The sequence below is a fragment of the Pinus tabuliformis genome, chromosome 3_1, assembly GCF_031772625.1.
Source record: "Pinus tabuliformis cultivar Carrire ecotype Pingquan chromosome 3_1, CPIR1, whole genome shotgun sequence".
Classification (NCBI taxonomy): domain Eukaryota; kingdom Viridiplantae; phylum Streptophyta; class Pinopsida; order Pinales; family Pinaceae; genus Pinus; species Pinus tabuliformis.
The window spans coordinates 342,894,531-342,911,780 of NC_142301.1; the positions used below are offsets into that span (position 1 = coordinate 342,894,531).

General features: G+C 39.5%; 1 protein-coding gene across 1 annotated transcript in view; it reads right to left on the reverse strand.

Moving 5' to 3' along the window:
• Window positions 1-245: 245 nt before the first annotated feature.
• The window catches only part of LOC149187128 (RNA-binding CRS1 / YhbY (CRM) domain-containing protein), a 42,330-nt gene continuing 25,325 nt past the window's right edge, over window positions 246-17,250 (reverse strand). The window contains exons 3-5 of the mRNA XM_089411291.1: window positions 994-1,219; window positions 759-886; window positions 246-599 (exon numbers count right to left, since the gene is read on the reverse strand). Of these exons, the coding sequence (XP_089267417.1) occupies window positions 414-599; window positions 759-886; window positions 994-1,219 (540 nt within the window). The 3' untranslated portion in view covers window positions 246-413. The remainder of the gene's footprint in view (window positions 600-758; window positions 887-993; window positions 1,220-17,250) is intronic.

Below are 17,250 nucleotides of genomic sequence, written 5' to 3' on the forward strand. Positions count from 1 at the left end.
CGCATCACACGGTAGTTTGGCCATCAAATATGCTTAGAAATTCTTTCCACATACCCATCATCAAAGTGAAATAAAATACTTCAGCCCTCCGATAATGGTCAAAACCATCAAATTTGAAGGATAGATTTATTTTCAAATTTCAACCCTGTTGAATTTCCTCGCTTGCTGTGAATTTCCAATGTGCCATCAAAAGCCCTCTGGAAACATAATGGAAACCATGGAAACCTTGCATTGTCCTTAATTAATCCATGGAAACCTTGAGCATCTAATTCATAATTTACATTATTATGATAGATACGCAAAATACTTAGTCCAGTTGGTTAAATCCATCAATTCAAGAACTACAACACAAATATGCAAAGATCTATGAAGAAAATGAATGAGCAAAGAAATTTAATACACCTCAATCCTATTCAGGTGCCTACACTGTTATTATCTGCATCATGTGTTGCTTCTAAAAGCATTAATGAATTGTTTGACCCCTCAGTCACAACAGCTGAGATTGGCTCACTTGAAGTTTTTGTAGCATGATAGTTTTTCCCCCTCCAGATGACAATTTGTTCATCCTTGAAGAGGAGGAGGACACATGGTACCAAATCCTGCACTCATAAATGGTAATAAATTTGTAAGAAACTGATATTTCAGAATCTTCAGTGGCATCACAATATGCACTAATGTTAAATGGCATCAAAAGATCCAAGGGGCTGGATTCAAACTGATGGAAAATTCAAAACACACTGAGTGCCTAAGAAAGTTACCCTTAGTTTTGCACCAATCTTCTTATAGTCACTTGTTTCCACGCCCGTACAATCTATCCTTACTAACTCATTCTGTGTAAAAGCATCTCTTACTTTCTGCACCAGACGATGATAGCACCCATTCTTTGCTACATGCAATAGTACAAGACATTAAAAATTACTACAATTTTTTTAAACCAAGACAAAGTTAACATATATGACTCACAAAGAATGCATATATATTGCACACACTTACTAAGCCTTGTCAAAGGTGGGATACTCGGACCTCTCTTTCTCATTTCCTTGGTCTCTTCCAAAGTTAAGCCATCAACAACGTCCTTTATCAACCTTGGGTAGATCGGCTCATGAGGTTTCCACAACATTAGAGGAATAACAGGCCTTTGTTTGGGATCATAATGTCTGCCTCTATACAGTATAAGAATGTTAGTCCTGCGAGAAATTATCTTCCCACCAGTTTTGTCCTGAAATACAGTGCCATGTTGTCAGTAAATTATATATGAAGCCAAATATCTAAATAACCCTAGCAGTGTTCATAAATGGCAAGGACATAAACCTGCTTTTTGGATTGACCAAATAAATCTACCAAAGGAACATGCTAACCATAATTTACAATTATTCATTCTTAGTTGTGTCCGTGTCTTCAGGCTGTATCTTATCACCTAAAAGGACAAACATTTGAACCAATGTTGCAAACATCACAATACATCAATATATCATGATGTGTAAGCTCACGATAACATTGCCTAAAAAATCACATTTTGTACTGCCAATGAAATATCATGATAGTTTCGGAAAAATTGTGATGTTTTTAGAAAATTAGAAAAAATCACGAGTTGATGGAAAAAAGTGTCAATGTTGTGGCCACTCTGCTTTATAACCTAAGTAATATGACACACGTCCTCCACCCCCCCCCCTCGCGTCACATATTTCATGTGTCGGACACAACATGTGTGTGACACATGTCCAACACAAGTTTGACTCATGTTGGACACAAGCCCTACTGGTGTCCCGAGATTTGGACACGTGTCTAGTGAAAAAGCATCATAAAATATATTTATTGCCTCATTCTTATGCAATTCAGTCGCAGGTTGGAACTCTTAAAGGTTTTGGAGTGCGGCTAAGGGCAATTAAGCAATGATAAAAGGGATTCCAAGTGTTGGCAAGTGAATTTGTGTGGGCCCTACTAATGCTTTGCAATTAATGGTAATCTTAAATTTTTAAAGTGAAAGTAACATTCTCCAAGATGTTTGAGAGCGATTCTAACTGTTGGAAAATCAATGTATTCATAGATTAATGTTGATTCTCCTTACTTCATAATTACTTGCGACATTTGTTGGCCTTTTATTATTTAGATTTACTTCTTTATCAAGCAATTACCAAAACATGAAGATCACAAAGACACAAAGAACACAAGATATAGGCTCCAAGCCAGGGCAAAACCACACAATTGGGGAAAACCAAACAATCATCTTCTTATAGAATCAGATCAAAATGAGACCTCCTCCAAGTAGCAAGTCAGCCCTCAACTAGATTTCTTCCAAACAAATCAAAGTCCACCAAAGTCAATAAAGGTCAAACTATACAAAACTTGCTTCAGTCAAAGTTTCAGTCCTGCAACTCGGCCTGCAATTCTTGGCCCTGCAACTAGCACAGAAACCCTAAACTTTTTGCATGTGTGAGCAAAAATAGTCAAAATTTCGGTCTCCTTCCTTCATTTAGTCTTTCTTCTTGTCCTTCGCTTTCGTTTTTCTTCTTATCTTGGTAAAGATCTGTTAAAATTCGCAACTAGGGCCAAATTCCACCTTGGGACAGCTCATATGATGGAGATGATTATTGCATTGGAATCCTCTTTTCGAGAGGTCCAAGTTTGATATAAAAATCATCTCATTCGGACAAGCAGAAGTGTGATTTTGAATTTATTCTGTCACATGTACAAATTGTTAAGGTCGGCCTTAGCTTAATCTAGACTCAAAAAGCCCAATAGATGTGTCTCTTCACCCACATCAAAGTGTATAAATAGAAGAGACCTCTCTCCTCATTTGGACATCATTCACTCAACAATTCTTCTCTCTCTTCAACAGATTGGTTTGTACAGCTTGGGGATCTTCTCTCTCTCTCTCTCTCTCACACGTGCAGCTAGGACTGTTTTTCTGGGCTGAAACAGAACCGAGCTTTTCAGACTGTTGACCAGCGTTGACCCTTGCTGATTTGACCGAATTTTGACTGCGTTTTGGAGGCAGAATTTCGCTCTCTTGAGGCCGCATTAATTGGCACAGAAATCGAGGTGTTTGGGACTGTTTGACTAGCGTTGACTGCAGGGCTGACTGCTGTTTGACCAAGTTTGACCAGCATTTGTGGGACTGTTTTGGGTTGACTTTGACCCTTGATGGAGGCCAAATTAATCTGCCTTTGACCGAGCTTCAAAGGAGGTGACTTGTTGCTGATTTGACCAGCGTTGACTTTCTGGTTAGGGCTGAATTTGACTGCAGTTGACTGCAGAATTTGACAGGGCTGATTTGACTTTGTATTGGGCTAATCTATTTGACTTTTGTACTCTCTCTCTCTCTACTGAACTATTGAATAATAATAAAAAGATTTGATCAAAGGGTTTTCCCCACATTAAGGTTTTTCCCTGGCATCTGCCAAATTTGGTGTCCTCGTCTTGGCTTGTCTTCTACATATGTTTTTATGTTCTATCTGCATTTACTGTCAATGTGATTAATGGTTAATGTGATTGCTACTAGAATTATTGGAAATTGTCATTGCGCTGCTAAAGGAACATTGAAGTAAATTGCACTAAGCATAGAGCATACCATTGTTATCTAAAATTAACATGGTATCAGAGGTCAGGTGAAGACAAAGCTCAAGCAAGAGAGAAGAAAGCAATCACTAAGGGAAGTTGTTGGACAAGAATTTGAAGCTAGCCTCAATGACGACTACATATTACTTCAAATCTGAGGACAAACTTAAGGACAAATCCAACTATCATGCATGGAAGATGTCTCTGGATTTGACTTTGGTAGAGAATGATGCTATGGACTACGTCAAAGGAAGAATAGCAGAGCCTCCTTCAAGTGCACCCGTTGCTGCAAAAACAAAGTACAAGAAAGGTGATCAAGCCTTTGGTTGCCTATATTTCTGATTTGGAAAAATCTAAGGAGATGCATGACAAGCTGGTTGGGATGTTCAAAGTAAATAATGCAAATCAAGTTCTATTTCTCAAGAATAAGTTGAAAGACATCAAGATGGATAGAGGAGAATCCATTCAATCCTACTTTATGAGGATTATCAAAATCAAGAATGATATCCTATCTATTGGAGAAGTTGGTGGTGACAAGGAGCTCACTCTTATTGCACTTGGAGGCCTTACAAGAGAATGGGATGTGTTTAACACTACCATCCTCAACAATGACAAGATTTCGGGATTTGATGAATCATTGGCTAGATGCACTCAAGAAGAAATAAGGATGATGGAAAGAGACAAGCCCTCAAATGGAAATACTCCTACCGCCTTCTCCGCTCATGCTATAAGGGAAGAACAATGCTGGTCCAAGAAGACAAGGTCAAGGATTTAAGCAAGGATTCAAAGAAGGAAGAAAAGGAAGATGCTTCAATTGCAACAAGTTTGGCCACTTTGCTAGAGAGCGTCCTCACAAGAAGGATGCTCCAAGGGATGATGACAACTACAAAGGCAATGGCAATCAAAGGAACAACAGGTTCAACGACAAAGGAAAGAGGAATGCTCTTGCTACTCGATATGGATTGGTTGATTGATAGTGGTGCCTCAAAGCACTTCACTAGGTACAAGGAGGCCCTCTCAAACTTAGTTGAAAAGAAGACAAATATGGAGAACATACTTGGGGATAATGCCACTTATCCCGTGAAAGGAATTGGGACTGTCACTCTTCACTTAAATCAAGGACAAACCATTCATTTACAAGAATTGTTGTATGTACCTGATCTGAAAAAAAAAACCTAGTCTTTATTTTTGTGATGGAAGATAAAGGTTTCAAGGTGTCATGCGTTGATGGGAAGGTATGTGTTTGGAAAAGTAAGTCAAAAAATGCATTTACACTTGGATTTAGGGTTGAAGGTCTTTATTAGGTTGGAGGAAGTTCGTTGGGAGCAATGACTTGCGATACTTCTCTTCAATCCGAATTATGGCACCGAAGATTTGCTCACCTTCATTACAAAGCCTTACTTGATGTAAGGAAGATGGTCACAGGTATGCCCAATTCAACATAGATCATGAAGGAGTTTTTCAGGGTTGTGCAGCTGGAAAACATACAAGGGGACCATTCCCCTCAAGTGAAAGTCAAACTACCGATATTCTTCAATTGATCCATTCTGATCTATCAGGTATGTTTCCCGTAACATCTTTGGGAGGATATTTGTACTATGCAATTTTTGTGGATGACTTCTCTCACAAAACATGGATCTATTTCTTAAAGAAGAAGGACGAAGTGTTCAAATGGTTCTGCTCTTTCAAAGCCTTGGTCGAGAATCAAATAGGGAAGAAGATCAAAATATTGAGGATCGATAATGCAAGTGGATATGAGTCAAATGAATTTAATGACTATTGTAGAGAAGTTGGCATTAAGAGGGAGACCACTACTACATATACTCCTAAGCAAAATGGTGTTGTCGAAAGGAAGAATCGAACTATCATAGAAGCCACCCGTGCCATGCTTCATGACCAAGGCCTACTAAAGTTCTTATGGGGAGAAGTTGCCAACACTGTTGTGTATGTTCAAAATAGATGCCCGCATCAAGCATTGGACTTCAAGACACCCGAAGAAGTTTTCACCGGTAAGAAACCTGATGTTTCTCATTTTAGAATTTTTGGTTGTCCCGTATATTTTCATGTGCCGAAAGAGAAAAGAAACAAGCTAGATGCATCTGGGAAGAAAGGAACGTTTGTGGGCTACAGTGAAACTTCGAAGGCATATAGAATCTATGTGCCTGGTCAAAGAGAAGTGGAAATAAGTCATGATGTCACTTTCGATGAAGATTCTGCCCTTGGGAAAGTCCGAGATCTTCCTATCCCTAGGAAGGACAATGATGATGATGTAGGAAAGCAAGATGAATCTCCAACAGATGATCTGATGCCCGATGTTGAAGGTTCGATGGATCCCATTGATCCACCTCCTAGTGAGCCCTCTACTTCAAGAAAAAGACCTTTTTGGCTCAAAGATACTCTTGAAGATGTCGAGAGACATGTTGCACCAAGGGGGCCATTTCGTGAAAGCAAGAAGTCGAACAAGTACCAAGGGTACTTCGCTGCCATGAATACCATAGTACAATCTGAGCCATGTACATTCGAAGAAGCCGTGAAGCACCAAGTTTAGAAGGATGCGATGAACGAGGAATATGAATCGATCATGAATAATGATGTCTGGGATGTGGTTCCTAGACCCAAGGACAAGTCAGTGGTCACTTCAAATGGCTTTACAAAATCAGCCATGGAGCTGATGGGAGTGCTGAAAAGTTCAAGGCCAGGTTCGTTGCTTGAGGCTTCTCTCAAAAGGAAGGTGTGGACTATGATGAGATATTTGCACCGGTTGCCCGATATACCACTATTCGTTCGATCATAGCCCTTGCTGCCTCTCAAGGATGGAGCCTACACTAAATGGATGTCAAAATTCCTTTCTTGCATGGCTCACTTAAGGAGGAAGTCTATGTAGAACAACCTGAGGGGTTCAAAGTTCAAGATCGTAAAACAAATGTATGCAGGTTGAAGAAAGCCCTCTATGGGTTGAAGCAAGCCCCCGGGGATTGGTGTGAGAGGATAGATAGCTATCTTATGAAGCTAGGTTTTACAAGGAATGAAGCTAACCTGAACCTATACTTCAAAGTTGAAAAGGGCAGGCCTCTCATTCTGGTCCTTTATGTGGATGATCTCTTTCTGATAGGTGATGACCCTCTCATTCATCAATGCAAGAGGGAGTTGGCTTCCGAATTCGAGATGAAGGACCTAGGACTGATGCACTACTTCCTAGGGCTGGAGGTCTGGCAAAAGCCAGGTGAGATTTTCCTTTCTCAAGGAAAATACATTGTGAAGCTACTTGAGAGATGTGGGATGGTGGATTGCAAGTCCGTGTCTACTCCAATGGAACTCAACTTCAAGAAGTTATGTGGAAGTGTTGTTGGGCCCAAATTAGCGAACCCTTCCGAGTATCAACAACTTGTGGGGGCCCTAATGTTCTTGGTAAACTCTCGTCCTGACATATGCTTCATTGTGAACACGTTGAGTCAATTTATGGTTGAGCCTCATCACATTCATTGGATTGCTGCTAAGAATCTCTTGAGATATCTCTAGGGCACAATCCACTATGGACTGAGATACATTGTCGGGAATTTGAGGCTACATGGATATACAAATGTTGACTAGGCTGGCAGTGTGGTGGATCGTAAGAGCATGTCTGGGTGTTGCTTCTCTTTGGGGTCTGCTTCAATATCTTGGATGAGCAGGAAGCAGAAATCAATTGCTTTAAGCACCGTCGAGGCCAAATACATTGCTACGAGTATGGCCTGTTGTGAGGTTGTTTGGTTGAGGAAGCTCTTCAAAGAGCTATTTGAGCACGCACTGGATACTGCCGTGATCTTCTACAACAACCAAAGTGGGATTTGCCTTTCAAAGAATTTTGTATTCCACGACTACTCCAGGCACATTTATATCGGGTACCACTTTATCTAGGATATGGTACAACGAGGAGCAATAAGGCTCCAACACATCAGGACGATTGAGAAGGTCGCAAACATTCTCACGAAGCCCTTAGGGAAGGTCAAATTCTTAACAATCTGAGAGACTTGGAGTATGAGTTGGACATTGAGCTCTAGGATCTCTTAGGGGCTTGGGGTACTTCTTGGAGCTATGAGCAACCATAGGGTGAGTGGTTCACCTTCCCCTAGTGGTGCATTATGTACAGGGTGAGTGGTTCACCTTCCCCTAGTGGTGCACTATGTACAGGGTGAGTGGTTCACCTTCCCTTGTGATACCCCATGATGGTTGACATGTATGTAGGGTGAGTGGTTCACCTTCCCCTACAATTGACATATGCATAGGATGAGTGGTTCACATTCTGCTATGGCATATGAGCAGGATGAGTGGTTCACCTTCTCCTGTTGATGCCCCAGCATACATCCTACCCATGGTGTCCAGGACCCATGGGAAGAAACTCTCATCTGGCCAATGAGTCGAGAAAAGTGGTTAGGGACCATAGCACTATCGATGGATGCATTGTGTACTGATGTACTCCTTATGACTAGGATGCATGGTGTTCAACAACTTGATTTGGGATTAAGGACTCACTTTTGTCAGTGAAGAGTGGTAAGGTCTTGTGTCTCACTTTCGATCACTGCTTCTTCATTATTACTTCATGATTCAGCAGAGCAAAGCAGTGATGACAGATGACGGCAAGATGGCATGATGATGACAGATGGATTGGTAGGTGGAATTCTCCTTAGTTGAGAGGGAGTGTTAAAATTGGAAACTAGGGCCAAATTCCACCTTGGGATATCTCATATGATGGAGATGATTATTGCATTGGATTCCTCTTTTCGAGAGGTCCAAGTTTGATATAAAGATCATCTCATTCGGACAAGCAGAAGTGTGATTTTGAATTTATGCTCTCACGTCGGCCTCAGCTTAGTGTAGATTCAAGAAGCCCAATAGATGTGTCTCTTCTTCCACATCAAAGCATATAAATAGAAGAAACCTCTCTCCTCATTTGGACATCATTCACTCAACAATTCTTCTCTCTCTTCAACAAAATGGTTTGTATAGCTTGAAGATCTTCTCTCTCTCTCTCTCTCCCTCCCACGTGCAACTAGGAGGACTATTTTTTGGGTTGAAACAGAACCGAGTTTTTCAGACTGTTGACCCTTGCTGATTTGACCGAATTTCAATTGTGTTTTAGAGGTAGAATTTCACTCTTAAGGCCACATTAATTGGAACAGAAATCGAGGTGTTTGGGACTGTTTGATTAGCATTGACCGCAAGGTTGACTATTGTTTGACCAAGTTTGGCCAGCATTTGTGGCACTGTTTTGGGTTGACTTTGACACTTGATGGAGGCCGCATTAATTTGCCTTTGACCGAGCTTCAAAGGAGGTGACTTGATGCTGATTTGACCAGCGTTGACTTTCTACTTAGCGCCGAAGTTTGACTGCAGTTGACCGCAAAATTTGACAGGGCTAGTTTGACTTTGTATTGGGCTAATCTATTTGACTTTTGTACTCTCTCTCTCTCTCCTGAACTATTGAATAATAATAAGAAGATTTGGTCAAAGGGTTTCCCCACATTGGGGTTTTTCCCTGGCATCTGCTAAATCTGGTGTCCTCTTGTCTTTTCTTGTCTTCTGCAGATGTTTTTATGCTCTATCTACATTAACTGTCAATGTGATTAATGGTTAATGTGATTGCTACTGAAAATTATTGGAAATTGTCATTGGGTTGCTAAAGGAACATTGAAGTAAATTGTGCTAAGCATAGAACATACCATTTTTATCTAAAATTAACAAGATCGATCTTGTTGTGCTATCCCAAATGAGTCGAAATCTCATGCTTTATATACACTTGAGCATGAAACCCATGCTTAAATAAAATTATTTTTCTTCTTTTACATGAAATACAAATTGATGCAAGTACAAAGATAATAATGAAGACCGAACCTAGTTACTTTTCCAACACTCCCTCTTAACTAGGGAGGCATTCATAATGATTCAACAGGTCTATCTCAAGTTGAAATATTCTCATAAGAAGGGATCCAAATTGATAAGAATCAATGATGATAGTATCATCATAGCCAACATTGTCACATTACCAAGGCCTTGACAGGTGCACTCTATCTCTCCACACGTTCAGACCACAATGCTAGGAGGCATTCAATAGGGCACCACACCTCGTCACCAAGGTACATACTCCACCTAGGATACCCGGACCGAAGTACGTCCTCCACTAGACCATTCTTTATCCAAGTCCATGTACTTGACTTTGGATCCCCATCCTAATCCATCACAATACATGACTCAAGAATGTATGTCCAAGATGCTATCCAATCAACCATTCTCCTTATCCATGTCCATGTACTTGACTTAGGATATTAATCCTAATTTGTCACAATACCTGACACAAGGAGAACCAGTGTCCAAGCTTACTCCCTCTCAAATAGGGAGAGTGCATCAACAAACCTCAGCTTGTGTCGGAAGTACTCATACTTCCCTTACATCAGCTACCTGCAATTGTTGTAGCTTCCTCAACTAACCCTCTTATCACTAAGTTTGCTCATCTTGCAACTTCTTGAACTAGGGCTCCAAATCTGCCTCCTAACAGTCCATGATCTTGTACTTGAGGTCTTCACCAACTGCATCCTGAACTGTGTCCAACACTACTTCCTGCACTGCACTGCTTCTTGCCTTGAAGATAGTCCATCACATAGTTCCTTCAACTGACTGACTATCACAGAACAAAGTTAGCTAATCTATTGTTCAGTCAACCTTGAACACAACTTGACTGATCTTTCCAATCAATCTTGATCAGTCAACGCAGCTCCATTGACTCTCTAGCTGCTATTCCATCTTTCCAAAATAGCCAACTCTCAGGGTATTCAAATAAACCTTCTTGTCAGTCCTCTCTCTCAGATGATTGTCCTTGGGGTTTCTATACACAGCCCTCTAACTATCCTATTGTTGCTTCAAATTGACAGTCCCTAGGGCACCAATCAAACTACCTTTCAATAGTAACTTAGTTGCTCCATGATTGCTTATCATAAGGTCTTCTAAGCACAACCCACTTGATAGTGAATGTGCATTGCTTCACTATCCTTAGGGTTTCCACAGATCTGCCCACACAATAGTGAACCAACTCTGTATAAAGAGCTTCTTCAAATTTGCCCTCTAAACATCCTTCAGACTTTAACTACTTCTTAAGGCTTTCCAAAAGTCAATCAACGTACAGCCCACTTGCTGTGACAAATTTGCCACTTGTCCACAACACTTAGGCCTTACCAATCAGCCACTAACAGTCCTCCAACCACTGTACATAGGCTGCTTCTCTAACTGTCCAAAATCAGATCTTTCTTCCTTCACTATGCGAGCCCTACCTTGCTGCCCATCTGCTCTCACTACAGTACATTCTCTGAGGCTGAATATGGCCCACTTGAAGATTAGGATTCCCTAAAAACAGTGTGGTCATACCTCTCTTCACTTAGGGTCTCAACCTCCCATTCAATGCATTGTTCTTGAGCGATTTAACACAGAGTTTAGGACAGCACTATAAGGGCAACACAACATTTCAAGGAGCCCTAAACTAGGGCACATAAGGATAGTCACTTAACATTCCTTCTAGGACACTGTTCTTAGACTTGTACTAGCTCCACACCCTCAACATCTTGTCTCCATGAGTCTCGGCCCAAAACACATACTTCATTTTTTGTTCAAACCTTAGTCACACTCTATAGGTCTGATCCTAGTCTAAAGCAGCCCTAACGTGTCAAACAGAATACTACTTATTCCTTCACGTTTTACCTTGCATTTACCATGGATGCACCCTGCCTGCTAATCCGCATTCACTTCAGGTGTAGGAGCCCTCACAACCAGCACTAGGTATCTTGGTCCTACACAAGAAACTTCAGATTATTTGGCCCTGTTTTCATCCACAAATCAGAGATAAGGGTGATCTCATACTCAGCCCAGAAATACTTTTCTTTGCTACAAAACAGAGATTACAAACTCGGCTTCTACTCCAGCCGCAAGGGTCTCAAACTTGGCTACTTTTCCTTCAATGTACATGTGCCAGAACATAAACAAAAGACAGAATTCTCTTGCTCCCTTTCAAGCTCGGTCACCTGAGGTATGCAAGGTTTTTCTTGAATGAATTCAAATCTTCATCCTGATTCAAGCTTTACCTTTTAGGAGAGATTTTGAGGTTGTCATCTTACTTCATTTGGCATGTCTTAATTCCTTATGTCATTAAGACATTCATTACTTATCTAGGTCACTGCCAAGTGTTATTTCACAGTTGGGTCAAACCAATTATCTAGGTCACTATTTTTGTCTATGCCACATCATCATGAAGCAAGGTCACGGTTATTTCAGTAGATAACCCTTATTATAGTCTTGCCTCGTTGTGTATTGTTGATATGTCAAACTTGTTACCAAGAAAAGGAACACGCATCATTGAAGATCTTGCATAGTTTTGGTTTTCCTTCATTTCAGATCATCTATAAAGTCTTCAACTTCAATTCAGATCTTTTGTCATATAATGATGACTACAGATCACTTGAACTATCTCATAGATATTGTCAATTCCATAAATTGTACGTCTGAATCACACATAGATAAATGCGTCTTGATGCCTTTCGGAATTTTGCACAAAACCTCAGTCTAGCAGTCCAATGAAGAACAGTTCTCATTATATCATACTGCAAAAAGAGCGAGATATGCCACAGGACTTCGGATGTAAATCTCATTCACAGTATTAGACTTGAATCCGAACTTCGAATAGTTGATCCAGAACTTCGTATCTCAGTTATATCTTGCAGGAGGTGACTTGAAAAACTTTTGCATTTGTGGTTATGTGATGAAGAAAGTTTGCCATAGAAGTATATATCATATTTCGATCCTTCTATACATCTGCCCAGGAGCAAAAGTCACATTTCTTCATATGGATGCTTTTCTTTTAGAACATCGGGTACCCTCTTGAATTAGCCATTACATAGGTTTCACAAAACTTCATTTAACAAACCTTCGTACTAGTAGTCTTTAGCAATGTTACCAGACTCAAAATCGGCAATAAATCGGCGAGGCAAAAGAGTGAAGAGTTTTAATCAGCTCAGGAAAAATCGGGAAAAACTCAGTGAATTCAATAAATAAAAATATACACATATATTGAGAAAAACAAAAACAAAAAACAAAAAAAAATCATTGATATTCAGTAAAGCCATGTTCAAACAATGCATAATATCAATAGATGTCCAACATATCATGAATGAATAAGTATCTCATATATGTTATGAGTCCAAACATGATCCAAAGTACTGAGTCCTGACTCCTAACCAGTGACTACATAGAACCAAAAGCATCTGCTTCTAAAAGTTTACAAAAAACTGCATACTAATCAGAAAAAAATCAGTAACTAAGAGTCTAAGACTCTTAAGAGTGAGAACTAGAAGCGATTCCTCCCACTCCTTCGCTTGCTTGACTCTCAAAGTTCTCCAAGTCATGTAGGCTAAAAAGAGGAGCCTCCTCTAATTGGACCCAATCTGCTGCATTTGTAGTTTGTAGATCTATCTCTTCAAGGTCGATTGATGAATGATCCAAACCTGTCATTATCATGAGACATTGAAATGTGAATTAAAGTTTGACTTTGAACTTTAAAGTTTAAACTTTAGACTTTAAACTTTGAAGTGCAAATCAGATTATGAAACCTTCAAATTCAATCTGTCACCTAATATTTGCTTGTTGCGAATTCGTGGATTGTAATGGACAAATACAAGGTCATTTAAGTGCTTTTGTGTCAATCGGTTGCGCTTCTTAGAATGTATTTTCTCAAACATGCTCCAGTTGCGCTCACAACCTAAAGCATTGCATGCTTGGTTTAAGATTCGAATGGCGAATCTCTTCAAATCTAGCGTATCACTACCAAAGTTTTGCCACCAAAGACCTAGCAGGTGGCAAGGGTTTGTGAGTAGAAGTAGTACTAAATACTAAATAGTAAAAACTTAAAAAGACAACAAAATTTAATAAAACATTTAACATACAAAATAAAGTTTAAACAAATTTAATGAATTGATGAAGCCTTCAAGCCTCAAAGGGTACCTGGCAACATCTTAGACCTTTCTCGTATAGCACTGGTATAGGAAAAAAATTAGCTGGCACCCTATAATTTTATAGCCTTTCCATGCATGTCACAAGTCCTCTGCCAACCTCCCCATCCTCATTAAAAAAAAAATTATCATAAAAATATTGTGGGTTTAAGAAGTACCCAGCAACATGTAAGGGGGAATGCAATTGCCTATCCCAACATGCATCAATAATGTCCCAAAGAGGCATATACTTTGCCTCCTCATCCCCATATCTTCTTTTGATGGCCTCCTTTGTGAGATCCATCGCCTCATAAATGTAACCCATAGCGGGTTTGTCACCATCAACCATCCTGAAAGTTCAAGCTTTCAAATTTAAAGAAATATGAAACATTGAAAATAAAAAGAAGCTTGAAATGAAATTTTAAAAATGAAAAAGTTAAAAGACTTGAAGTACCTGAGAACTCTAACAAGGGACTCCGTCACAACAATAATCTCTTCGGCATCTTTCCAAAAACCGTCATTAAACACAAGTGCAACAATTTCAATGCCTTCAAGGGCCTTGGAATGTTTAGATGCCATCCACTCAGGTCCCAAGAACATCCTCTTCAGATTTATCTTTTGCTCAACCACAGATTGCAAAGATACGAAATTTGTTTCAAATCTATTCACTGCAGGTCAAACAATTTCCTTACCTTCAGTGTATTTTCTCATGGTGTTTAGGACAATAGTATGGTTGTATAGTTATTTGGTTATGGATTTTTCCGTCTCCATAACCTCATGTATCCAATGAAGCTTACCAATGTCCTCAAGCATTAAATTTATGCAATGGGCAGCACAACAGGTCCAAAAAATAGTGGGGTGCCTAATCTCAAAAAGTCTACCAGCAGCCATATAATTAGCTGCATTGTCAATGACAATTTGTACAACATGTTCTTCTCCCACTTCTTGAACAACTTCCTCCACCATTTCACAAATAAGTTGGGCAGTCTTAACCTTGTCTGAGGCATCCACTGATTTGAGAAACGTTGTTCCTGTTGGATAAGATACAAGGAAATTTATTAAATTTTTATTCCTCTGAACTATCCATCCATCACTCATGATGGTACTGTTTCTACCCATGGCTTTGAACCCTGGACCTGCAACAACAACTGCATCAATCATAGCTTGCCAATAAGGACTTCTGACACAATGGAAAGGTATGTCAGAATAGTACCAAAATTTAGCAATGGCCTTCCTTGCTTGACTATGGATATCTTTTTTCCAACCAGTGGCATCCAAGATAGGTTGGGAACCTGGTTTTGTGAGGGGAGAAAAAAAGGTGTTTATGATTCCACCTCCAATGTTGAATGCAGGAGGACTCATTTCGCCTTAAGCTTGACTTGGACTTGGAGGCATGTGTGGGAAACTTGGGAACAACATTGAGGATTCAACAGAGGGAAATGACAAGGGGGTAGTGGAAGAAAAATCGTCAACTCCAAGAGTTCCTATTTCTTTTTTTTGCTTTTCTTTCTTGGCATTATGTTGTCTCAACATATCAATGGCCAAGGTTGCTCGATGTTTGACATTTTCGTCAACCTTGTTGTAGAGACCTCTATCATGGTCGAGTATAGTGCAAGGTGGTACTTGAATCTATAAATGCCTCCACTACATTTCGCTTTGCAAAATTTAAAAAGGAGCTTGGGGTCTCCGAGAATCTTGTCACAATAAAACCAAGCAAAGTCCTTCTCCCTCGGCATTGTTGTTGTTTTGGACTTGTGTTTAAATTGTGGCTTCTGTTAAGATTTGGAGTCGTGCCTTCTGTTTAATTTGACTCCTGTAAAAGACAATAAAAAATTTAAAATTTAAAATTGCTTGTATTCTCAAGCAATTCAATAAATTCTAGTCAGAGGGCTACAACTTTATTATGTTGTGTTATGTTGTGTGGTAAACTGTAAACTGTAAAATACAAATTTGTCAGACAACATCTTGAATTAAGTTTAAAGTTTAAAAACAGTACTCGAATTAACTAGTTTTGGTTTACGAGTATACAAAAGTTTAAAACTAAAGGCGACATCGACCTTGAACAATGATACAAAATTGTGATACACTGTGCAATGTGACTGTGACCAACGGTTGGAGTCGTCTTGGTGAACAGCAGCTAGAGTCGTCCTCGTTCCTAGAGTCGTCTTGATGGACAGCAACAACGACTGGAGGAGTCGTTTGGCTAACGAACAATGAGATATCAGGTCGATTGTGTGACAAATCAGATAATGACATATCGGGTTCACTATGTAACAGCGGATTGTGTGACAGTGGTTGTTTTAAAAAAAGCAAATCGACCAAGATTCAGCGGACTATGTGACAACAATTGCGTTTCAACGGACTGTGACAATAACCGTGTTTCAAACTTTCAATAGACTGTGTGACAGCGAACAGTGGATAACGACTGTTTTAAAAAAAACAAATCGACAGACGTATAAAACCTAAAACTAAACCCATGCTTGCCAACAACCAAACCTAAAATTAAATCCATGATCACGGAGTCAACAACCATAAATCGGGAAAGTCGGCGTAATCGGTAAAACTCGGTGACTTGCGAGTCAAAGTCACGTTGATCACGAGAACCGAGTTTGACTCGCAGAGTTTTGAGTCGGCTCTTTTGGCAAGCGAGCAGATTAATACTCGTGAGTAATTGGGAAAGTCGACGATTCCCGTTTCATTGGTCTTTAGACAAGCCAATAGTGTATATTCCTTTAACCTTTAATACTTTGATCTCCTTGATGGATGGTTTTAAACTTCCAAGACTAAGCCAACAATAAGTGATCTTCAATTTTCCTTTTACAGACCTTAGCTATGATACGATGTTGGAAAATCAAGGTATTTGTAGATTAATGTTGATTCTCCTTACTTGATAATTACTTGTGATATTTGTTGGCTTTTTATTACTTAGATTTACTTCTTCATCAAGCAATTACCAAAACATGAAGATCACAAAGACACAAAAAACACAAGTTATAGGTTTTAAGCCAGGGAAAACCCCTACAATTGGGGAAAACCCAAACAATCCTCCTCTTATAAAATCAGATAAAAATGAGACCTCCAAGTACCAAGTCAGCCCTCAATAAGATTTCTTCCACTGCAAATTAGTTTTTCAGAAGTTAAATACCAGTGATTTTATTTTCCAGCGATTCAAAATTTTATATGAAGTAATAAAAAATTTAAAATTTAAAATTGCTTGTATTCTCAAGCAATTCAATAAATTCTAGTCAGAGGGCTACAACTTTATTATGTTGTGTTATGTTGTGTGGTAAACTGTAAACTGTAAAATACAAATTTGTCAGACAACATCTTGAATTAAGTTTAAAGTTTAAAAACAGTATTCGAATTAACTAGTTTTGGTTTACGAGTATACAAAAGTTTAAAACTAAAGGCGACATCGACCTTGAACAATGATACAAAATTGTGATACACTGTGCAATGTGACTGTGACCAACGGTTGGAGTCGTCTTGGTGAACAGCAGCTAGAGTCGTCCTCGTTCCTAGAGTCGTCTTGATGGACAGCAACAACGACTGGAGGAGTCGTTTGGCTAACGGACAATGAGATATCAGGTCGATTGTGTGACAAATCAGATAATGACATATCGGGTTCACTGTGTAACAGCGGATTGTGTGACAGTGGTTGTTTTAAAAAAAGCAAATCGACCAAGAT